Here is a 25,983-nt window from a genome sequence, read left to right on the forward strand (position 1 = left end):
TAAAACCAGACTGGTACAATGCTATGTCCTGCTCTAAAACCAGACTGGTACAATGCAGTATTCCAGATCTTAAGGGATAACCCCAAAAACAAGTGTCAAGCAAAAAAATATAGGTTAATGATTCTGCCATGTGCAGAAAGCTGCAGCAAAAAGGGATCAAGTGGATCTGTTTACATGATAAATGTGCAGTATTAGTAATAGCAAGTAGGATTCTGGTGGCAAATTGTATCCTAAATATATATTTTAAATTAAAATAAAAAAATGTTGTACCCCTTTTTCGTGGTGTCCAATTGTTGTAGTAGCTACTATCTTGTCTCATCGCTACAACTCCCGTACGGGCTCGGGAGAGACGAAGGTTGAAAGTCATGCGTCCTCCGATACACAACCCAACCTAGCCGCACTGCTTCTTAACACAGCGCGCATCCAACCCGGCTTACCAGGCGCACCAATGTGTCGGAGGAAAAACACCGTGCACCTGGCAACCTTGGTTAGCGCGCACTGCGCCCGGCCCGCCACAGGAGTCGCGCGATGAGACAAGGACATCCCTACCGACCAAGCCCTCCCTAACCCAGACGACGCTAGGCCAATTGTGCGTCGCCCCATGGACCTCCCGGTCGCGGCCGGTGGAACTCTGGGTTCGCAGTGCAGTACAGCGTCCTTAACCACTGCGCCACCCGGGAGGCCCTAAATTAAATTCTTATATCAATGGGCAAGATGCTGTCACATTGTGTGCCCCTATGGACTTGAGATCTGACAGGATATGACAGGTGTAAGCATATTGGTAATAGTTCCAACTCGCCCTCTGATAGGCTGAGTGGAAGTTTCACCATATTGCGTATACCAATCAAATCCTCTTAGATCTCCACAAGTGCATAGGACTCGATTTGGCAATGGGACAGCGGGGTTCTCTCCTTTTGGCCTCTCTCCTCTGTGACCAGGAAACCGATAAGTGGTTGAGTGAATCAGCATTTGAATCAGAACAAGCAAGTTTAAAAACAATATGCTACTTACTGTTTAATCTATAAATGTCCTGCACAACTAACTTTATTTGTTTTGAGCACTTCAGTTATTTTGTGATCCATTGTGTGGGTGTGTCAGGTATCTCAATAGGGGTGTCAGGATGCTGTTCTGCTCTCCATGTTAGGATTCACATCTACACTATATGTACAAAAGTATGTGGACGCCCATTCAAATTAGTGGATTCGGCCATCTCAGCCACCCCCGTTGCTGACAGGTGTATAAAACCTAGCACACAGCCATGCAATCTCCATAAACAAACAATGTCAGTAAAATGGCCTTACTGAAGAGCTCAGTTACTTTCAACACAGCACTGTCATAGGATGCCACCTTTCCTACAAGTCAGTTCGTCAAATATCAAATGTAAGTGTGGTTATTGTGAAGTGGAAACATCTTGGAGCAACAACGGCTCAGCCGCGAACCGGTAGAACGGGCCGCAGTGCTGAAGAGCGTAAAAGTCAGTCTTCGGTTGCAACACTCACCACGGAGTTCCAAACTGCCTCTGGAAGCAACATCAGCACAATAACTGTTCATCAGGAGCTTCATGAAATGGGTTTCATGGCCGAGCAGCAGCACACAAGCCTAAGATCACCATGCGCAATGCCAAGCATCGGCTGGAGTGGTGTAAAGATGGCCATCATTGGACTTCGGAGCAGTGGAAACGCCTTCTCTGAAGTGATGAATCACGCTTCACCATCTGGCAGTCTGACAGACGACTCTGGGTTTGGGGGATGACAGGAGCACACTACCTGTCCCAATGCATAGTGACAACTGTAAAGTTTGGAGGAAGAGGCCCTTTCCTGTTTCAGCATGACAATGCCCCCGTGCACAAAGAGAGGTCCATAAAGAAATCATTTGACGAGATCGGTGTAAGAATTTGACTGGCCTGCATAGAGCCCTGACCTCAACCCCATCGAACACCCTGGGGATGAATTGTAACGCCGACTGAGTCAGGCCTAATCCCCTAACATCAGTGCCCAACCTCACTAATTCTCTTATGGTTGAATGGAAGCAAGTCCCCGCAGTAAAGTTCCAACATCTAGTGGAAAGCCTTCCCAGAAGAATGGAGGCTGTTATATCAGCAAAGGGGGACCAACTCCATATTAATGCCCATGATTTTGGAATGAGATGTTCGACGAGCCGACATGACTTTTGGTCATGTAGTGCATTTGTCCCTTGAGCACCACCTCAATAATTCGGTAAACTGCCTGATGAATAAGAATGGCCAAGGAAAAGGAGTAAAGGCAATTAAGGTATAAGTTTAATATTTGTTTCAAAGAATGCATATACAAAGAACAGAGACGTAAGACAAAGCATTTGGTTTCGCACCAAAACAACAACAGTTATAATAACAATAATGTTAACTTGGTCTGGACGTCAACCCAACCTCGGAGCCACCAGTGTCTACCAACCAATCACAATCCAGGGTTGACAGACATTCCCTGTCATTGGAGGTCATTGGTGTTTGTAGCTGGTGTGTCAGAGTTCAGCTGAGTTCCGGACCCTAAGTGTAAAAGGACAGGAAGTAACCTTTTTAAAATTAAAATAAAAAAATAAAACAGATTATGGTAAAACATCTGGAGCCTACATTGACGCATGTGCCAGCTTACATTATTATTAAATCTGTTTACCTTTGACCGCAGAGGAGACCAGGGGCTCACCTACAGGCATTACCACAACGTTACCACCACAGAATTACAAGTAATAGAACCGACACAGTCCCTCATACCACAGATTTATTAGGAGGTACACCTAGCATGGCGGCACAATAGCATTGCCGTCGCAGCATGACAATATAGAACACTGAGAAAGGCACAGAATTCTGATGCTATAAGCATCAATTCATTCATCCAAATGGGACAAAATATGGCCACCGGTCTACACACAACAGAACGTTGCTTAGAACAAGTCAGCTTCACTAATAGTTCTATGGTTACCATAACGTTGAGACAAAGTTCAGCTAACTCTCCCTTGGTCCCTGGCAACCACTTCTTCTGCTAACACTGTTTAAGTTCCCTGCTTCAAAAGGCCAATTCCTGCATCAAGACCCATCGCGACAGGATGCCTTTAGTTCTTCAGTAATGCCAGTCTAGTCTACTCTAACCTCTTCCCCTACAGTACAGTTCTGAAAGGATTTGGATCGGTATAAGCAGTATGGTCATAAAATATTTCCCCATCTACTTGATTTGGATTTACTAAAGAGCCCAGGTGGTGGGGGATAATTTGGGATTGATCATTAAAATGGCAGACTGTTCTGTCACTAGGAAGGGAGGGGAGACTTTGGCAAAGAAAATAAATAAAAAATGGCTACTTTGCTTTATCAGGTGGTGTTGGAGATGGAGCAGCGGGATTGGGCGCTTGATGTACTCGTCATGAGGGGTGGAGCTTAATAATACAGCAGCGTGTCAAGCTGTCACTCTGAGCCATTTCATTTGAAGGCGGAGCATAGGTCTATCAGAAGTGCACAGGAGCTAGGTGGCTCAGAGCCAAATCAACACCACTGACAGAGAAAGCTGTCAAAGACAGTATAAATGTCATACTTTAAATCAGCCTGCTGTCCTATCACCAATGAGCGGTTATGACACCTTGACAGCTTACGTCAACCCTACAACAGGTTATGTCACCTGTATGACAGCCTGTGTTATCTAACCACCTGGAAGGTTCAAACCCTTTGGAGAGTAAAAGGGGGCATGTTTTGGCCTTCTCCTTGAGTACAGGGCTGAATCTCAATAGACTATAGTTACTGCCTCCTTGTCTCCTTCCCTTTCATCTTCACTGATGTTTAAAGACAATGCCCAGTAGGCATCCATCATATTCCTTTTGCTAACAATTTACTTGGGAGACCAGTGTAGAGAAAGGGAAACAAATGAGAGAAATCAACTTGAGCCTAGTGAGATGCACCCGTCTCGCTCTGTCCATCTGAAAGCTCTGACTGTTGTAACTGGAACGGGAGTGTGGCCACGGTAGTCACGGTTACAAGCTGGGTTATGTTCTCTTCTGTGCCTCTCTTCCCGTTGGTCCGCTGGTTGAACACAGGGATGGAGCAACTCATCGCTCCTTATTGCAGAGTCTAATCTGAAACGTTTGTTTGTTCCTATACTTTGCTTCAGAGTGCATGGCTGTCAATCAGCCTTAGCAGAGCAAGGGAGGAGGGGATGGGGGGGTGAAGGGGAGGGTGTACATGTGTGTGTGAGAGTTGGGGTCATTCATAGCAGCACACATTTGCGCTTCTTCTTGGGCTCGGGAGGCTCCAGCGCAGCCAGTATCGCCTCATCAAACACATTCTTTAGGCCTTTCTGTGGATAAAAACAAAACACACAGGCTCAATGAAGGCTCAACACAGGCTCAACACACACACAGGCTCAACAAAGGGGCAACACACACAGGCTCAACACACACAAACACACACAGGCTCAACAAAGGGGCAACACACACACAGGCTCAATGAAGGGGCAACACACACACAGGCTCAATGAAGGGGCAACACACACAGGCTCAATGGAGGGGCAACACACACACAGGCTCAATGAAGGGGCAACACACACACACAGGCTCAATGAAGGGGCAACACACACACACAGGCTCAATGAAGGGGCAACACACACACACAGGCTCAATGAAGGGGCAACACACACACACACACAGGCTCAATGAAGGTGCAACACACACAGGCTCAATGAGGGCAACACACACACAGGCTCAATGAAGGGGCAACACACACACACACACACACACACACACACACACACACACACACACACACACACACACACACACACAGGCTCAATGAAGGGGCAACACACACACAGGCTCAATGAAGGGGCAACACACACACACACACAGGCTCAATGAAGGGGCCACACACACACAGGCTCAATGAAGGGGCAACATACACACAGGCTCAATGAAGGGGCAACACACACACAGGCTCAATGAAGGGGCCACACACACACAGGCTCAATGAAGGGGCAACATACACACAGGCTCAATGAAGGGGCAACACACACACACACACACAGGCTCAATGAAGGGGCAACACACACAGGCTCAATGAAGGGGCCACACACACACAGGCTCAATGAAGGGGCCACACACACACACAGGCTCAATGAAGGGGCAACACACACACAGGCTCAATGAAGGGGCAACACACACACACACAGGCTCAATGAAGGGGCCACACACACACAGGCTCAATGAAGGGGCAACATACACACAGGCTCAATGAAGGGGCAACACACACACAGGCTCAATGAAGGGGCCACACACACACAGGCTCAATGAAGGGGCAACATACACACAGGCTCAATGAAGGGGCAACACACACACAGGCTCAATGAAGGGGCCACACACACACACAGGCTCAATGAAGGGGCAACACACACACAGGCTCAATGAAGGGGCCACACACACACACACACAGGCTCAATGAAGGGGCAACATACACACAGGCTCAATGAAGGGGCAACACACACACAGGCTCAATGAAGGGGACACACACACAGGCTCAATGAAGGGGCCACACACACACAGGCTCAATGAAGGGGCCACACACACACACACACAGGCTCAATGAAGGGGCCACACACACACACAGGCTCAATGAAGGGGCCACACACACACAGGCTCAATGAAGGGGCCACACACACACAGGCTCAATGAAGGGGCCACACACACACACAGGCTCAATGAAGGGGCAACACACACACACAGGCTCAATGAAGGGGCAACACACACAGGCTCAATGAAGGGGCAACACACACACACAGGCTCAATGAAGGGGCAACACACACACACAGGCTCAATGAAGGGGCAACACACACACAGGCTCAATGAAGGGGCCACACACACAGGCTCAATGAAGGGGCCACACACACAGGCTCAATGAAGGGGCCACACACACACAGGCTCAATGAAGGGGCCACACACACACAGGCTCAATGAAGGGGCCACACACACAGGCTCAATGAAGGGGCCACACACACACAGGCTCAATGAAGGGGCAACACACACACAGGCTCAATGAAGGGGCAACACACACACAGGCTCAATGAAGGGGCCACACACACAGGCTCAATGAAGGGGCCACACACACAGGCTCAATGAAGGGGCCACACACACAGGCTCAATGAAGGGGCAACACACACACAGGCTCAATGAAGGGGCAACACACACACAGGCTCAATGAAGGGGCAACACACACACAGGCTCAATGAAGGGGCAACACACAGGCTCAATGAAGGGGCCACACACAGGCTCAATGAAGGGGCCACACACACACACACAGGCTCAATGAAGGGGCCACACACACACACAGGCTCAATGAAGGGGCCACACACACACACAGGCTCAATGAAGGGGCCACACACACACAGGCTCAATGAAGGGGCCACACACACACAGGCTCAATGAAGGGGCAACATACACACAGGCTCAATGAAGGGGCAACACACACACAGGCTCAATGAAGGGGCCACACACACACACAGGCTCAATGAAGGGGCCACACACACACACAGGCTCAATGAAGGGGCCACACACACACAGGCTCAATGAAGGGGCCACACACACACAGGCTCAATGAAGGGGCCACACACACACAGGCTCAATGAAGGGGCCACACACACACACAGGCTCAATGAAGGGGCCACACACACACAGGCTCAATGAAGGGGCCACACACACACAGGCTCAATGAAGGGGCCACACACACACAGGCTCAATGAAGGGGCCACACACACACACAGGCTCAATGAAGGGGCACACACACAGGCTCAATGAAGGGGCAACACACACACACAGGCTCAATGAAGGGGCAACACACACACAGGCTCAATGAAGGGGCAACACACACACACAGGCTCAATGAAGGGGCAACACACACACAGGCTCAATGAAGGGGCAACACACACACACACACACACACACACAGGCTCAATGAAGGGGCCACACACACACAGGCTCAATGAAGGGGCAACACACACACAGGCTCAATGAAGGGGCAACACACAGGCTCAATGAAGGGGCCACACACACACACAGGCTCAATGAAGGGGCCACACACACAGGCTCAATGAAGGGGCCACACACACAGGCTCAATGAAGGGGCAACACACACACAGGCTCAATGAAGGGGCAACACACACACAGGCTCAATGAAGGGGCAACACACACACAGGCTCAATGCAGGGGCAACACACACACAGGCTCAATGAAGGGGCAACACACAGGCTCAATGAAGGGGCCACACACACAGGCTCAATGAAGGGGCAACACACACACACACAGGCTCAATGAAGGGGCAACACACACACAGGCTCAATGAAGGGGCAACACACACACACACACACAGGCTCAATGAAGGGGCAACACACACACAGGCTCAATGAAGGGGCAACACACACACAGGCTCAATGAAGGGGCCACACACACACAGGCTCAATGAAGGGGCCACACACACAGGCTCAATGAAGGGGCCACACACACACAGGCTCAATGAAGGGGCCACACACACACACACACACACAGGCTCAATGAAGGGGCCACACACACACAGGCTCAATGAAGGGGCCACACACACACACAGGCTCAATGAAGGGGCCACACACACACACACACACACACACAGGCTCAATGAAGGGGCCACACACACACAGGCTCAATGAAGGGGCCACACACACACACACAGGCTCAATGAAGGGGCAACACACACACACACACAGGCTCAATGAAGGGGCAACACACACAGGCTCAATGAAGGGGCAACACACACACACAGGCTCAATGAAGGGGCAACACACACACACAGGCTCAATGAAGGGGCAACACACACACAGGCTCAATGAAGGGGCCACACACACAGGCTCAATGAAGGGGCCACACACACAGGCTCAATGAAGGGGCCACACACACACAGGCTCAATGAAGGGGCCACACACACACAGGCTCAATGAAGGGGCCACACACACAGGCTCAATGAAGGGGCCACACACACACAGGCTCAATGAAGGGGCAACACACACACACACACACACACACACACAGGCTCAATGAAGGGGCCACACACACACAGGCTCAATGAAGGGGCCACACACACACAGGCTCAATGAAGGGGCAACACACACACAGGCTCAATGAAGGGGCAACACACACACAGGCTCAATGAAGGGGCCACACACACAGGCTCAATGAAGGGGCCACACACACAGGCTCAATGAAGGGGCCACACACACAGGCTCAATGAAGGGGCAACACACACACAGGCTCAATGAAGGGGCAACACACACACAGGCTCAATGAAGGGGCCACACACACACAGGCTCAATGAAGGGGCAACACACACACAGGCTCAATGAAGGGGCAACACACACACAGGCTCAATGAAGGGGCAACACACAGGCTCAATGAAGGGGCCACACACAGGCTCAATGAAGGGGCCACACACACACACACACACACACACAGGCTCAATGAAGGGGCCACACACACACAGGCTCAATGAAGGGGCCACACACACACACAGGCTCAATGAAGGGGCCACACACACACACAGGCTCAATGAAGGGGCCACACACACACAGGCTCAATGAAGGGGCCACACACACACAGGCTCAATGAAGGGGCAACATACACACAGGCTCAATGAAGGGGCAACACACACACAGGCTCAATGAAGGGGCCACACACACACACAGGCTCAATGAAGGGGCCACACACACACACAGGCTCAATGAAGGGGCCACACACACAGGCTCAATGAAGGGGCCACACACACACAGGCTCAATGAAGGGGCCACACACACACAGGCTCAATGAAGGGGCCACACACACACACAGGCTCAATGAAGGGGCCACACACACACAGGCTCAATGAAGGGGCCACACACACACAGGCTCAATGAAGGGGCCACACACACACAGGCTCAATGAAGGGGCCACACACACACACAGGCTCAATGAAGGGGCCACACACACAGGCTCAATGAAGGGGCAACACACACACACAGGCTCAATGAAGGGGCAACACACACACAGGCTCAATGAAGGGGCAACACACACACACAGGCTCAATGAAGGGGCAACACACACACAGGCTCAATGAAGGGGCAACACACACACACACAGGCTCAATGAAGGGGCCACACACACACAGGCTCAATGAAGGGGCAACACACACACAGGCTCAATGAAGGGGCAACACACAGGCTCAATGAAGGGGCCACACACACACAGGCTCAATGAAGGGGCCACACACACACAGGCTCAATGAAGGGGCCACACACACAGGCTCAATGAAGGGGCCACACACACAGGCTCAATGAAGGGGCAACACACACACAGGCTCAATGAAGGGGCAACACACACACAGGCTCAATGAAGGGGCAACACACACACAGGCTCAATGCAGGGGCAACACACACACAGGCTCAATGAAGGGGCAACACACAGGCTCAATGAAGGGGCCACACACACAGGCTCAATGAAGGGGCAACACACACACACAGGCTCAATGAAGGGGCAACACACACACAGGCTCAATGAAGGGGCAACACACACACACACACAGGCTCAATGAAGGGGCAACACACACACAGGCTCAATGAAGGGGCAACACACACACAGGCTCAATGAAGGGGCCACACACACACAGGCTCAATGAAGGGGCCACACACACAGGCTCAATGAAGGGGCCACACACACACAGGCTCAATGAAGGGGCCACACACACACAGGCTCAATGAAGGGGCCACACACACACAGGCTCAATGAAGGGGCCACACACACACACAGGCTCAATGAAGGGGCCACACACACACACACACAGGCTCAATGAAGGGGCAACACACACACACACAGGCTCAATGAAGGGGCAACACACACACACACAGGCTCAATGAAGGGGCAACACACACACAGGCTCAATGAAGGGGCAACACACACACACACACAGGCTCAATGAAGGGGCCACACACACACAGGCTCAATGAAGGGGCAACATACACACAGGCTCAATGAAGGGGCAACACACACACAGGCTCAATGAAGGGGCCACACACACACAGGCTCAATGAAGGGGCCACACACACACACAGGCTCAATGAAGGGGCCACACACACACACACACAGGCTCAATGAAAGGGCCACACACACAGGCTCAATGAAGGGGCCACACACACACAGGCTCAATGAAGGGGCCACACACACACACAGGCTCAATGAAGGGGCCACACACACACAGGCTCAATGAAGGGGCCACACACACACAGGCTCAATGAAGGGGCCACACACACACACAGGCTCAATGAAGGGGCCACACACACACACAGGCTCAATGAAAGGGCCACACACACAGGCTCAATGAAGGGGCCACACACACACAGGCTCAATGAAGGGGCCACACACACACACACAGGCTCAATGAAGGGGCCACACACACACAGGCTCAATGAAGGGGCCACACACACAGGCTCAATGAAGGGGCCACACACACACACAGGCTCAATGAAGGGGCCACACACAGGCTCAATGAAGGGGCCACACACACAGGCTCAATGAAGGGGCCACACACACACAGGCTCAATGAAGGGGCCACACACACACAGGCTCAATGAAGGGGCAACACACACACAGGCTCAATGAAGGGGCAACACACACACAGGCTCAATGAAGGGGCAACACACACACACACAGGCTCAATGAAGGGGCAACACACACACACAGGCTCAATGAAGGGGCAACACACACACACAGGCTCAATGAAGGGGCAACACACACACACAGGCTCAATGAAGGGGCCACACACACAGGCTCAATGAAGGGGCCACACACACAGGCTCAATGAAGGGGCCATACACACACACAGGCTCAATGAAGGGGCCACACACACACACAGGCTCAATGAAGGGGCCACACACACAGGCTCAATGAAGGGGCCACACACACAGGCTCAATGAAGGGGCAACACACACACAGGCTCAATGAAGGGGCAACACACAGGCTCAATGAAGGGGCCACACACACACACACACACAGGCTCAATGAAGGGGCCACACACACACAGGCTCAATGAAGGGGCCACACACACACAGGCTCAATGAAGGGGCCACACACACACAGGCTCAATGAAGGGGCCACACACACAGGCTCAATGAAGGGACCACACACACAGGCTCAATGAAGGGGCCACACACACACAGGCTCAATGAAGGGGCAACACACACACACAGGCTCAATGAAGGGGCAACACACAGGCTCAATGAAGGGGCAACACACACACACAGGCTCAATGAAGGGGCAACACACACACACAGGCTCAATGAAGGGGCAACACACACACACAGGCTCAATGAAGGCGCAACACACACACACACACACACACACACACACACACACACACACACACACACACAGGCTCAATGAAGGCGCAACACACACACACAGGCTCACTGAAAGGGCAACACACACACAGGCTCAATAAAAGGGCATTCAACTTAATAGAACACAAAGGGGTTAAAAGATCAAGTGCAAACTAAACCATAGCATTAGACATAAAAGGAAATAAAAACTCAGGATACTTCATTCTCATAGAGGGCTGGAAATGAACAAAGACAACTGGGGATATTATCAACAAAGGAAAATAGTAATACTACCTGCACTGATTCATGTCAAAGTGAAGTTGGATCGGGCAGTGAGCGCTCAAAACAAAGGCCGGGCAAACAAGAAAGTGGAGGTACGAGAGGACATGGGCTCAGAGACACACACACAGGGCCCAAGGGGATTCAAGTATAAACAACCAAAGTCAGACCACTAAAGTCAAAAAGGTGTTGAGAAAGACACACAGGTTTACCCTGATCACTAAAGACCCTACTGTTAGCCAGAACCTCCCATGGCGTCTGCAGATCAACATGTAATTAGTCAGAGCAGCACACACACAGTTAGAGCAGCTTAGGATTGGAAGGAATGCCTTGGGCCATGTCATGTGAGAGTCGTACAATACAGATGAGCAGAGCAGGAAACCCATGTATCCCTCTGTTCGGGGAATCTCTAGAAACCCCACAGAAAACCTTTGCCAAGACTTATATTTGAAAACCAGAGTTTAGGCTCTATATCATACTGGTCTTGGAGGCTGTGCGGCCAGAGGACCGAGCACTACTGAGCTGCTATCCAGCTGTCCCCATAGATAGAGGAAGGAAAGGAGAGGCAGAGGAAAAGGATAGCAATTTTAGTAGTCCTTTATTCATTCATTTCACAAATAATTCCACACAATTATATTAGCTTTTTAATCTTTTTAAACTCCCAAGATGGCTAGATATGAACTGCAGCAATGGAACATAACAGAGTGGAACAGAGAGAGAGTTTTGGCCCCGTGATGCTGCTACTGGGTTCTGGCTCTAATTCCATTGCTTCCCTTTGCAAGTTTGGCTTTAAAGTTCAACGGTCGGTCATCAGTCCACACTGCCCAAAAGGTGCCAACATGGCTTCCGCGACATTATCTAATAGCACTGGTGTGCTTTTCAGTTGAAACCAGGATGGCCAAACTCTCTATCTGTGGCTCTGGCACTTGACAGCCCTAAATGTCACCACGGTCACACCTCAGTCTCGTCATACACCAGCAGTAGTACAAAAAACACAACATTAGGAATCATGGAGGCTCCTAGAATTGGTGCTTAAATCACAATGCTGTGGAGTCAAGTAAATCAGACACTCCCTTAACTCTGGACTCTCCAAAGACCATAACAGAAGGAGAAACACTAACCAAAGAAGAAGACACATAGGCCGTGTCTCAAATCACATCCTAATTCCCAAAGTACACTACTTGGTCCAGTATGGGTAATAGGGTGTCATTTGAGATTTGCCCTGAGAGGATAAGTGATGTGATTAACCAAACCCAAAGTCAGCACTGATAGATCTGAGAAAACCCAAGAGCAACGGACACAGTCCTTCAGGCACAGTAAGGCCATGAGGACAAGTAAACAAAAAGGGGAGGGAAGGAAGAGTCAGTAACACTCAATATTAAGTAACACTGTCATAAAGGGGAAGTGGATACAGGGGATAGCTTGAAGAGGTGGTTGGTTGGGTTTAAACTAAAAGTAAGCAGCAGACAAGGAGAGAAAGACATTAGAATATACAGCACTTCCTCTTTCTTTGCGTCTCTGGTGGCTCTAGGGCAGCTAGGATAGCTTCATCAAATACATTCTTCAGCCCTCGCTATAACGACAAAGGGGAGGGGAGAAAACGACAACAGTTAGCACAGCAAACATAGAAAAAAAGGGTTGAGATGAGCAGAGAAGAAAATAGGATAGGGAAACAGAGTGGAAGTAGAGAGGGTGAGGGTGGAGAGGGTAGAGAGGGAGAGGGTAGAGAGGGAGAGGGTAGAGAGGGTAGAGAGGGAGAGGGTAGAGAGGGAGAGGGTAGAGAGAAAGAGTAAGTGCAACATTGTGTAGAAAATCTAACAGAGCACAAGGAGACTAAAGAGGACTGGAAGATAGCTAAAGTTGGTAGAGGAGATGAGGAACCCTCTAGACTATGAAGATACTGCCCTAAGAGATCGGAGCTGAAGCGTTTGAGATAGAAGTTTCCCTGACCCACAGATCTAGGATCAAATGACCCTACCCCCCTGTCCCAACCTTCACTATCAGGTGCAAATAACATCTGACCCAGGACGGGTGGTTAGGGCAACATCTGACTGGCAGGCAGAACAGTCACACAGGAAACAGGATATTGCATCAGCAGCTCTTACAGCAGAGGAAGCTGGTCTAGAGAGAGGAAGGACGGGGGCAGGATGCCAGGGCAGCGCAGGAGAGGAAGAGACACAAGATGGGGTTGGGGAGGGAGACCTAAACTTGGCCACAGTTATGATCCACTATGGCCCATGGTTTCCGTTAGAGTAAAGCCCTCGACTCCCACCGAGTAACACCATAGGGCACAAGATGGCCGTATGAGAGGGAGGTGATCGCTGTACTCCTTCAGTTTTCCTATTTCTTATGACTGTGGTCGGCAACAGGCCAGATTTTTGTTTTTGGTCAAAATAGACCGTAAAATCACCAGGAATTCAGCTAAAAATGTGTTTAAATAATTCTGCTCCCATTTGTCCACCACTTGGAGGTATTCTAGCCCTGATATCACACAAAAGTCTTGGACTACAGAGGTTTCTAAGTCTGAACAAAAATAATATTTACGCTCATTGAATATTAGAGAAGCACACTACCCCATGTTTCAATGCAAACTGGGCTTAATTGGCCCAAACTGGGCTTAATTGGCACACACTGGGCTTAATTGGCACACACTGGGCTTAATTGGCACACACTGGGCTTAATTGGCACACACTGGGCTTAATTGGCACACACTGGGCTTAATTGGCGCAGTGATTTATGGTGAGAAAGACAATAGCAAAGTCTACTCATAAAATATTTGCATAATATTGTAAATATTATGCAAAGTTATATTGTTTAATACTAAGTTAGTATTAAACAATATTGCTTTGTCATTTACATTCTGTATAGAAGGGGTGCTTTTTGAGCTCCTGTACCCTGTAAGCACACCTGAGACTGTATAACAATGCAGGGTTAATTTAACTGTAAAATAAGACAAAATGCATTTAAAAATGTAAGCTGTGAATGCCTGAAATCTATTACCTTGATGTAGTTCAAGTTGCTACTGTGTAACTGACATACAGGCACGACTGCTAGCAATTAAAACCCATATTTTCACATTTTAAGAAATAGTAACGAAATATACTATCATATCAATACATAAGCACATTCATCTCCTCATTTTATATATGAAGTACGGTCACTTATTGGAGAAGCTATTAATAATTTCTGAAAAAGAATGTGCTTATCTGACAGTAGCCTCAAAAATACCTTTTTGCAGCTTTGAAACTGGCCACTAGTGGGAACTCAGTCAATAATGTATAATAAAACATAAGACTGGCTAAGAATAAAACACTCATCGATTTAACCAGATGAATTAGTTGAAACAGTCAACTTTTTATTTCAATCCACAGATGGAGGTGGGTTTAGTAGGTTCCCCTACTGATTCACAGGGAACAGCCAGAGTGGGACTAGAACCAGACGCTTTGAGGTTTCAGGGCACTAGTACCTCCTGCCATAAAGGTCAGGATACAACACAGATCAGAACACGCAGCCAGTCCGTGGACCAACACTCTGTACCGTTCTCCATCCACTTTCTTGTTTCTTTGAGCCGTGACCGATGATATGTAGCATTGAAACAAAATGGTGCATTTCTTAATGTCCGCTCACTTCAGCTGACCAGAGACGAGAGAGAAAACTTAGCTGCAAGTGTCCTGTGTGATTTCAGGATTGTGAAGATGTGTGGGAGTGACTCTGATGATGTTCTGACGTGTTTGTGGAAGGGACTTGCATGTGCTAGGCTGGGGGCGAGTAGCATGTGTCTCTCTTTGCTCATACATGTGTGGGGACTGTGTGTGTGTGAGGTTGCACAACAGTGTGTGTGGTCTTACCTGCGTGAGGGCTGAGCACTCCACATATTTGACGGCCTTAAGGTCTTTGGCCAGTTTCTCTGCCGTCTCAAGAGCGATGGGCTTCTGTTTGTTCTTGGCCAGCTTCTCTATGGTGGACGGGTCATCTCGCAGATCTATCTGAGTCCCCACCAACAGGAACGGGGTCTTTGGACAGTGGTGGGTGATCTCTGGAACCCACTGGAACACACGGGTTAGAGAGTGTGTGAGTGACACGTGGAGGAGACTGGAAGAGAGGCAGCAGCAGAAGATGGGAGAAAGAGAAGGACAACCTTTTCTTTGACATTTTCGAAGGAGGAGGGGGAAACGACGGAGAAACAGACGAGGAAGACATCTGTCTGGGGATAACTCAGAGGTCGTAACCTGTCGTAGTCCTCCTGACCTGGGGGGAGAGAGAGAACACACAACGTTAGCCTACACACACACATGGAACATGCACTTCCATGTGTACACCGACACACTAGGGGACATTGGCAGGCCATCCAGAGAAGGCAGGGTGTCTTTGATCAGACTGAGGCAGAGCCAAAACTCTCCACTTTATATAGAGACCAGGACACACCCTAATCTAAAATAGCAATGACACACATTTTAAATATTTGATTTGAATCCAGTGTAGACTGTACCTGCAGTGTCAAACAAGCCCAGGGTGTAGGGCTCCCCTCCTATCATTACAGTTACAGCATAGTTGTCAAACACCTGCAACACAAAGAGACACATGTGAGCTAGAGAGAGAGAGGGGGGCGCGCGTGCGGAGAGACTCCAGCTCTCTCTCGCGCACGCGCGCGAGCGGCCCTCCCGCTCTCTCTCTCGCTCGCTCGCTCGCTCCCCCTCTCTCTCTCTCTCTCTCGGAGCTCGCGCTCGCTCTCTCGCTCTCTCTCTCTCTCTCTCTCTCTCGCGCGAGAGCTCTCTCGCTCTCTCTCTCTCGCCGCGCGCTCGCTCTCTCGCCCTCCCGCGGAGCCGCGCAGAGAGCGCGGAGCCGCGCGAGAGAGAGCGGGAGCCGCGCGAGAGAGAGAGAGCGGGAGCCGCGAGAGAGAGAGAGGGAGCCGCGCGCGAGAGAGAGAGCGGGAGCCGCGCGCGAGAGCGGGAGCCGCGCGCGCGAGAGAGCGGGAGCCGCGCGCGAGAGAGAGCGGGAGCCGCGCGCGCGAGAGAGCGGGAGCCGCGCGCGCGAGAGAGCGGGAGCCGCGCGCGCGAGAGAGCGGGAGCCGCGCGCGCGCGAGAGAGAGAGAGAGAGAGAGAGAGAGCCGCGAGAGAGAGAGAGAGGGAGCCGCGCGCGCGAGAGAGCGGGAGCCGCGCGCGCGAGAGAGCGGGAGCCGCGAGAGAGAGAGCGGGAGCCGCGAGAGAGAGAGCGGAGCCGCGCGCGCGAGAGAGAGCGGAGCCGCGCGCGCGAGAGAGAGAGAGAGAGAGAGAGGGAGCCGCGGAGCGCGAGAGAGAGAGAGAGAGAGAGCGGGAGCCGCGAGCGCGAGAGAGAGAGCGGAGCCGCGCGCGCGAGAGAGAGAGCGGGAGCCGCGCGCGAGAGAGAGAGCGGAGCCGCGCGCGAGAGAGAGAGAGAGAGAGAGAGAGAGCGGAGCCGCGCGCGAGAGAGCGGGCGAGGAGCCGCGCGCGAGAGAGAGAGGGAGGGAGCGCGCGCGAGAGAGAGAGAGAGAGAGAGAGCGGAGAGCCGCGCGAGAGAGAGAGCGGGAGCCGCGCGAGAGAGAGAGCGGGAGCCGCGCGCGCGAGAGAGAGAGGAGAGAGAGAGAGCGCGGAGAGCGCGCGCGAGAGAGCGCGGAGCGCGGGAGCCGCGAGAGAGAGCGCGGAGCGGGAGCCGCGCGCGAGAGAGGGAGCCGCGCGCGAGAGAGAGAGCGGGAGCCGCGCGCGCGAGAGAGAGAGAGCGGGAGCCGCGCGCGCGAGAGAGAGAGCGGGAGCCGCGCGCGAGAGAGAGCGGGAGCCGCGAGAGAGCGCGAGAGCGCGGGAGCCGCGCGCGCGAGAGAGAGAGCGGGAGCCGCGCGCGCGAGAGAGAGCGGGAGCCGCGCGCGAGAGAGAGGGAGCCGCGCGCGAGAGAGAGCGGGAGCCGCGCGCGAGAGAGAGCGGGAGCCGCGCGCGCGAGAGAGAGAGCGGAGCCGCGCGCGCGAGAGAGCGGGAGCCCGCGCGCGCGAGAGAGCGGGAGCCGCGCGAGAGAGAGAGAGAGAGCGGAGCCGCGCGCGAGAGAGAGGGAGGAGCCGCGCGAGAGAGAGAGGGAGGAGCCGCGCGCGAGAGAGAGAGAGAGAGAGAGAGCGGAGCCGCGCGCGAGAGAGAGAGAGGGAGCCGCGCGAGAGAGAGCGCGGAGCCGCGCGCGAGAGAGAGAGAGAGAGAGAGAGAGCGGGAGCCGCGCGCGAGAGAGAGAGAGAGCGCGGGAGCCGCGCGAGCGAGAGAGAGCGGGAGCCGCGCGCGCGGAGAGCGGAGCCGCGCGAGAGAGAGAGCGCGGAGCGCGCGAGAGAGCGCGAGAGAGAGAGCGGGAGCCGCGCGCGCGAGAGAGCGGAGCGCGCGAGAGAGAGAGCGCGAGCGCGAGAGAGAGCCGCGGAGCCGAGAGCGGGAGCCGCGAGAGAGAGAGCGCGAGCGAGGAGCGCGGAGCCGCGCGAGAGAGCGCGGAGCCGCGCGCGAGAGAGAGCGGGAGCCACACGAGAGAGAGCGCGGGAGCCACACGAGAGAGAGAGAGAGAGGAGCCGCGCGCGAGAGAGAGAGAGAGAGGAGCCGCGCGCGAGAGAGAGCGGGAGCCGCGCGAGAGAGAGAGAGCGGAGCCGCGAGCGAGAGAGAGAGAGAGAGAGAGAGAGAGAGAGAGAGAGAGCGGAGCGCGCGAGAGAGAGAGAGCGGGAGCCAGCGGAGCCGCGCGCGAGAGAGAGAGAGAGAGCGGGAGCCGAGAGAGAGAGAGCGGAGAGCGCGGAGCCGGAGCGCGCGCGAGAGAGAGAGAGCGGGAGCCGCGAGAGAGAGAGAGAGAGAGCGGGAGCCACACGAGAGAGAGAGAGCGGGAGCCACACGAGAGAGAGAGAGAGCGGGAGCCACACGAGAGAGAGAGCGCGGGAGCCGCGCGCGCGAGAGAGAGAGCGCGGAGCCGCGCGCGGAGAGAGAGAGAGCGAGCGCGGGAGCCGCGCGCGAGAGAGAGCGCGGGAGCCGCGCGCGCGAGAGAGAGCGGGAGCCACGCGAGAGAGAGAGGGAGCCGCGCGCGCGAGAGAGAGGGAGCCGCGCACGCGAGAGAGAGCGCAGGAGCCGCGAGCGCGAGAGAGAGAGCGCGAGAGCAACGGGGAGCAACGCGCGCGCGCGAGCGAGCGGGAGCCGCGCGCGAGAGAGGGAGCCGCTCGAGAGAGAGGGAGCCGCGCGAGAGAGAGCGGGAGCCGCGCGCGAGAGAGAGAGCGCGGGAGCCACGCGCGAGAGAGAGAGGGAGCCGCGAGAGAGAGAGAGAGCAGCGGGAGCCGCGTGCGCGAGAGAGAGAGCGGGAGCCGCGCGCGAGAGAGAGCGGAGCCGCGCGCGAGAGAGAGAGAGGGAGCGGCGCGAGAGAGAGAGAGAGAGAGAGCGGAGCCACACGAGAGAGAGAGCGGGAGCCGCGAGAGAGAGAGAGAGAGCGGAGCCGCGCGAGAGAGAGAGAGAGAGAGAGCGGAGCCGCACGCGAGAGAGAGAGCGGAGCCGCGCGCGAGAGAGAGCCACACGAGAGAGAGAGAGCCACACAGAGAGAGAGAGAGAGCGGAGCCACACGAGAGAGAGAGAGAGAGAGCGGAGCCACACGAGAGAGAGAGAGAGAGAGAGAGAGAGAGAGAGAGAGAGCGGGAGCCACACGAGAGAGAGAGCGCGGAGCCGCGCGCGAGAGAGAGCGGAGGAGCCGCGCGCCAGAGAGAGAGAGAGCGGAGCCACGCGAGAGAGAGAGAGCGGAGCCGCGCGCGAGAGAGAGAGAGAGCGGAGCCGCGCGAGAGAGAGAGAGAGAGCGGGAGCCACACGAGAGAGAGAGAGAGAGAGAGGAGCCGCGCGAGAGAGAGAGAGAGAGCGCGGAGCGCCGCGCGAGAGAGAGAGAGCGGGAGCCACACGAGAGAGAGAGAGAGAGCGGGAGCCACACGAGAGAGAGAGCGGGAGCCACACGAGAGAGAGAGAGAGGAGCCGGAGCCACACGAGAGAGAGAGAGAGAGCCACACGAGAGAGAGAGCGGAGCCACACGAGAGAGAGAGAGAGAGAGAGAGCCCGCACGAGAGAGAGAGCGCGGGAGCCGCGCACGAGAGAGAGCGCGGGAGCCGCGCGCGAGATAGAGAGAGAGAGCGGGAGCCGCGCGCGAGAGAGAGAGAGCGCGGAGCCGCGCACACGAGAGAGAGAGAGCGCGGAGCCACGAGAGAGAGAGAGAGAGAGCGAGAGAGCGCGAGAGAGAGAGAGAGAGAGAGCGGGAGCCACACGAGAGAGAGAGAGAGAGAGAGAGGGAGCCACACGAGAGAGAGAGAGAGAGAGAGAGAGCGGGAGCCACACGAGAGAGAGCGCGAGAGAGAGAGAGCGGGAGCCACACGAGAGAGAGAGAGAGAGAGCGGGAGCCACACGAGAGAGAGAGAGAGAGCGGGAGCCACACGAGAGAGAGAGAGAGAGAGAGAGCGGGAGCCACACGAGAGAGAGAGAGAGAGCGGGAGCCACACGAGAGAGAGAGAGAGCGGGAGCCACACGAGAGAGAGAGAGCGGGAGCCACACGAGAGAGAGAGAGCGGGAGCCACACGAGAGAGAGAGAGCGGGAGCCACACGAGAGAGAGAGAGAGCGGGAGCCACACGAGAGAGAGAGAGAGCGGGAGCCACACGAGAGAGAGAGAGAGCGGGAGCCACACGAGAGAGAGAGAGCGGGAGCCACACGAGAGAGAGAGAGCGGGAGCCACACGAGAGAGAGAGAGAGCGGGAGCCACACGAGAGAGAGAGAGACGGGAGCCACACGAGAGAGAGAGAGAGCGGGAGCCACACGAGAGAGAGAGAGAGCGGGAGCCACACGAGAGAGAGAGAGAGCGGGAGCCACACGAGAGAGAGAGAGAGCGGGAGCCACACGAGAGAGAGAGAGAGCCACACGAGGGAGCCACACGAGAGAGAGAGAGCGGGAGCCACACGAGAGAGAGAGAGAGAGAGGGAGCCACACGAGAGAGAGAGAGAGCGGGAGCCACACGAGAGAGAGAGAGAGCGGGAGCCGCACGCGAGAGAGAGAGAGCGGAGCCGCACGAGAGAGAGAGAGAGCGGAGCCACGCGCGCGAGAGAGAGAGAGCGGAGCCGCGCGAGAGAGAGAGAGGGAGCCACACGCGAGAGAGAGAGAGCGGAGCCGCGCGAGAGAGAGAGAGAGGGAGCCGCGCGAGAGAGAGAGAGAGAGCGGAGCCACGAGAGAGAGAGAGCGGGAGCCGCGAGAGAGAGAGAGCGGAGCCGCGCGAGAGAGAGAGAGAGCGGGAGCCGCGCGAGAGAGAGAGAGCGGGAGCCGCGCGAGAGAGAGAGAGAGAGCGGGAGCCACGCGAGAGAGAGAGAGAGAGCGGAGCCACACGAGAGAGAGAGAGCGGAGCCGCGCGAGAGAGAGAGAGAGAGCGCGGGAGCCACGCGCGAGAGAGAGAGCGCGGAGAGCGAGAGGAGAGCGGAGCCACACGAGAGCGAGAGAGCCGGGAGCCACACGAGAGAGAGAGCGCGGGAGCCGCGCGAGAGATATAGAGAGCGCGGGAGCCACACGCGAGAGAGAGAGCGCGGGAGCCACACGAGAGAGAGAGAGCGGGAGCGGAGCCGCGCGCGCGAGAGAGAGAGCGCGGGAGCCACACGAGAGAGAGAGAGCGGGAGCCACACGAGAGAGAGAGAGCGGGAGCCACACGAGAGAGAGAGAGCGGGAGCCACACGAGAGAGAGAGAGAGCGGGAGCCACACGAGAGAGAGAGAGCGGGAGCCACACGAGAGAGAGAGAGAGCGGGAGCCACACGAGAGAGAGAGAGAGCGGGAGCCACACGAGAGAGAGAGAGAGAGCGGGAGCCACACGAGAGAGAGAGAGCGGGAGCCACACGAGAGAGAGAGAGAGCGGGAGCCACACGAGAGAGAGAGAGCGGAGCCACACGAGAGAGAGAGAGCGGGAGCCACACGAGAGAGAGAGAGCGGGAGCCACACGAGAGAGAGAGAGAGCGGGAGCCACACGAGAGAGAGAGAGAGAACGGGAGCCACACGAGAGAGAGAGAGAGAGAGAGCGGGAGCCACACGAGAGAGAGAGAGAGCGGGAGCCACACGAGAGAGAGAGAGAGCGGGAGCCACACGAGAGAGAGAGAGAGCGGGAGCCACACGAGAGAGAGAGAGAGAGGGAGCCACACGAGAGAGAGAGAGAGCGGGAGCCACACGAGAGAGAGAGAGAGAGAGAGCGGGAGCCACACGAGAGAGAGAGAGAGCGGGAGCCACACGAGAGAGAGAGAGAGAGCGGGAGCCACACGAGAGAGAGAGAGCCACACGAGAGAGAGAGAGAGAGAGAGCGGGAGCCACACGAGAGAGAGAGAGAGAGAGCGGGAGCCACACGAGAGAGAGAGAGAGAGCGGGAGCCACACGAGAGAGAGAGAGAGCCACACGAGAGAGAGAGAGAGAGAGCGGGAGCCACACGAGAGAGAGAGAGAGCGGGAGCCACACGAGAGAGAGAGAGAGAGCGGGAGCCACACGAGAGAGAGAGAGAGAGCGGGAGCCACACGAGAGAGAGAGAGAGAGCGGGAGCCACACGAGAGAGAGAGCGGGAGCCACACGAGAGAGAGAGAGGGGTTAGAGGTGTGTGTTTAAGGTACTTACCGTGGGTACATATTCAGAGGGGAACTTGTTTGTGGTGTAGGAGATGAGCAGACAGGTTTTACCCACAGCTCCGTCACCCACCACAACACACTTGATCGTTTGCATAGCTGTGCTTTAGAAACCTCTCTACTCATTCAAGATCTAGAGTGTAAAAGAACCAGAAGAGAGATTAGTGGGTACAACGGCAGAACGACAGCCTCGGAGACAGCTACAGGCTAATGAGCACCCTGTTCAAGGCCTACGCTTTTTTGTTTCTAAAATAAAATGAGCAGCATTGTTGGGCTGCAGACTGAGGTAGTGACAGCATACTGCCCCTGAGTGAACTTGAGAATCAGGGATGAGGAAGAAGACCGGTTGGAATAATCATGAGCTGAAGTTCACCCAGTGAGACAGACCGAGCTCTGACAGTCACTATTACACATCTCTTCCATGGGGTCTTCTGACCATCTCTTCTTACACACACCATCTCCCTCCATTTCTCTACCCACACACAACCGCTCTCAATACACATGCAGGTGTGTCATGTACACACACTACCCTCTTCTCTCCCTGTCATTACACACTTGCTCATTACATAAACCATGCTTTCATTACACACACCATCCAGCCAGAGAGACCACATCACAGTTCAGTGAAAGAGAAGTGTTGGTTAAGAGGTGCAACAGTGACTACAGTCAACACCCAGACACACCTCCTGTTCCATAGCTGAATGACGCAGGCCCGGTCTGTAAAACAACCTCTTGCCTGGCCCAAACCCTTCCGCATTACAGGGATTTCTTCAATAGACGACAGATGGGTTGAATAGAGATTCAGGAATATTTCTAATCCACTCATCCCATTCTTTTAGATCTGAGGTGATAGGAGGAGACAGGGGCCTGTTCTGTAACTACACCTCCAGAAACGACCCTAATGGAGAAAACTATAGACAGAGGGAAGGACATTTGGGTCATTTAAATAGTAGTGTCATTCACACAAACAAGGCATGGCTGTGCTGGGTCACACATACAGCAGAGCTGGGCTGCTGGCATGGAGAAATGGGCTCCATCAGTGAGAGGAGAACACTGGGTTTTGTGATGCTACGGAACACACACCTCACACTGATCTTCACTTTACCCATCTACTACCCGTAGAACAAGCAAGACCAAGGTCGCAATAATGCAGAAATGGTCCGTTTTACTGGGGGGAAAATCAGTAACCACAGAGAGGAAGTGGGAAGAAACCAGCAAGCAAACAGGCAGACAAAGATCTGATTGGCTGACCTGGAAGAAGAGGGTGGCATACTTTCAATTGCAGCTATACATGTTTTGGGATAGATAAATATAAACGGATCAAACTGACCTAAGACACTGATTTGACAGCGAGGCCTAAATGCTTTATCATTGGCAAAGCAACATCTAGTAGCAAATCAATAACCCATATCCACGCACAATACTAGACAATGGCAGATGTTATTGGCACAACACATTTGAAATCAGCCTAAATAAAATAAAACATTGTCTGTATACATACATCATTTACCATATTATTTCATGATAATATAGTGACGTCAGTCCCCAGCCACTGCAGGCCACTCACACAGACAACCAGGCCTGGAATTTTGTGATCTCAGGGGCGAGGAAATTTGGTCTTCAAGAGATTCCCAATCTGCCAGGGCACCAAGGCCATTAACCAAAATAGCCAAATAAATTGATTAGAACTGTGCTGGTACCGTTTATATTTAGGTGCAGGAGCTCCACAATATTTTTGAGCTAATATTCTAGAAGAGGAACAGGAGCTCAAGCAGTAGAACGTTTGAGGTGCCAGTACTCAGCTCTGGTGAGCTCAGGCCCAAGTCAAACACTGCTTCTTAAGCCCTTACGCAAATAGCCTACTGCTGCTTCTGTACGAAGCTCACTGGCGCTGGAAACTGAGCACCCAGAATATTTTATACAATGTTGCAAGTTTGCTAGCACAAGCTTCAGGCCAGACCCAAGTTAATAATTGATCATGTTTCAAGAAAAGTTCATCACAGAGTTCACAACGAGCCAGGCGGCCCAAACTGCTGCATATACAGACACTGCTTGCACTGAATGCAAGAGAAGTTACAATTTCCCTAGTTAATATTGCCTGCTAACATTCATTTATTTTAACTAAATATGCAGTTTTTTTATGTACTACTGTGCATTGATTTTAAGAAAGGCTTCGATGTTTATGATCAGGTACATTTGCGCAACGATTGTGCTTTTTTCACGAATGCACTTTTCTTAAATCCTCACCCATTTGCGGAGTTGAAGTAGGCTGTAATTTGATGATAATTGAACAGGCACCGCATTGATTATATGCAACGCAAGACAAGCTAGTTAACCTAGTAATATCAACCTTGTGTATTTAACGAGTGATTATGAAAATATCCATTGTTTTTTATAAGATAAGTTTAATGCAAGCTAGCAACTTACCTTGGCTCCTTGCACCCACATGTACCACTATGTAACAAAATATGGAAAAAGTCAAGGGGTGTGAATACTTTGAAGGCAAAACACCAGTCATGTTTGACAAATAATGAAGGATAATTCATTTTGATGCTACACTCGTGTAACAGGTGTTCAGTCTGCCACGCAGTCTCCTTGTGGATTGCAATGTAATCGGTCATAATTGGCGCCCAAAAAGGCAGATTACAGATTGTTATGGGGGGAAAGTTTTACAAAAATCGGCTCTAATTAAATCGGCCATGCCGATTAATCGGTCAACCTCTAATAGGAGATTTTACTAAAAAACACATAGGGTGTGTCTATATATGGAAGAATATATGTTTAGAAATTGACCAATTGATTGGTCTAAAGAACTGACAACTTTCCGTCGACCAACATGTTGTTGTTGTGGACAGCCCTAACAAATGTATATAAATAATTAGCCTACATGTCAAAGTGTAGGTGATAGACTATATGTATTGGCTACAGCTGACATGAGGGAGGCGCCAGAAACTGCAGCCAAACATGAATGAGACTTTTAATTACATATACAGTGCCTTCAGAAAGTACTCACACCCCTTGAATTTTACCATTTTGTTGTTACAGCCTGAATTTCAAATGTTTAAACACAATACCCCATAATGTCAAAGTGGAATTATTTTTTCAAAAATGATACTAGTTAATAATCTGAAATGTCTCAAGTCAATAAATATTTGACGCCTTTGTTATGGCAAGCCTAAATATGTTCAGGAGTCAAAATTTGCTTAAGTCACATAATACACAACATGACCAAAAGTACGTGGACATCTGCTTGAACATCTCATTCCAAAATCTTTGGCATTAATATAGAGTTGGTCCACCCTTTGCTGCTATAACAGCCTCCACAATTCTGGATATGATTTCCACTAGATGTTGGAACGGGGGAGTTGCTTCCATTCAGTCACAAGAACATTAGGGATGTCGGGCAGTAATATTGGGCGATTAGGCCTGGCTTGCAGTTCCAATTCATTCCAAAGGTGTTCAATGGGGTTGAGGTTAGGGCTAGTGCAAGCCAGTCAAGTTCTTCCACACCTATCGACAAAAACATTTCTGTATGGATCTTGCTTTGTGGGCATTGTCATGCTGAAACAGGAAAGGGCCTTCCCCAAACTGTTGCCACGAAGTTGAAAGCACAGAAACGTCTAGAATGTCTTTCTATGCTGTAGAGCTTGCAGAACTTAGAAAATAATAAATGGGTGTCGAAAGCTCATAGACTTAAGGCATCAGCATGATT

General features: G+C 52.8%; 1 protein-coding gene across 3 annotated transcripts in view; it reads right to left on the minus strand.

Moving 5' to 3' along the window:
* Positions 1–2,256: 2,256 nt before the first annotated feature.
* The window catches only part of LOC112218284 (cell division control protein 42 homolog), a 29,727-nt gene continuing 6,000 nt past the window's right edge, over positions 2,257–25,983 (minus strand). For 2 of the 3 annotated variants that reach the window (XM_042296344.1, XM_042296333.1), the window contains exons 2-6: positions 22,264–22,404; positions 16,141–16,213; positions 15,790–15,899; positions 15,500–15,697; positions 2,257–4,313 (exon numbers count right to left, since the gene is read on the minus strand). In XM_042296344.1, coding sequence (XP_042152278.1) covers positions 4,224–4,313; positions 15,500–15,697; positions 15,790–15,899; positions 16,141–16,213; positions 22,264–22,368 — 576 coding nt within the window. In that variant the 5' untranslated portion in view covers positions 22,369–22,404 and the 3' untranslated portion in view covers positions 2,257–4,223. Of the gene's footprint in view, positions 4,314–12,232; positions 13,225–15,499; positions 15,698–15,789; positions 15,900–16,140; positions 16,214–22,263; positions 22,405–25,983 lie in introns of those variants that run through there. The other variant, XM_042296339.1, reaches the window with a different exon arrangement.

This window comes from Oncorhynchus tshawytscha, linkage group LG02, assembly GCF_018296145.1.
Source record: "Oncorhynchus tshawytscha isolate Ot180627B linkage group LG02, Otsh_v2.0, whole genome shotgun sequence".
Lineage (NCBI taxonomy): Eukaryota > Metazoa > Chordata > Actinopteri > Salmoniformes > Salmonidae > Oncorhynchus > Oncorhynchus tshawytscha.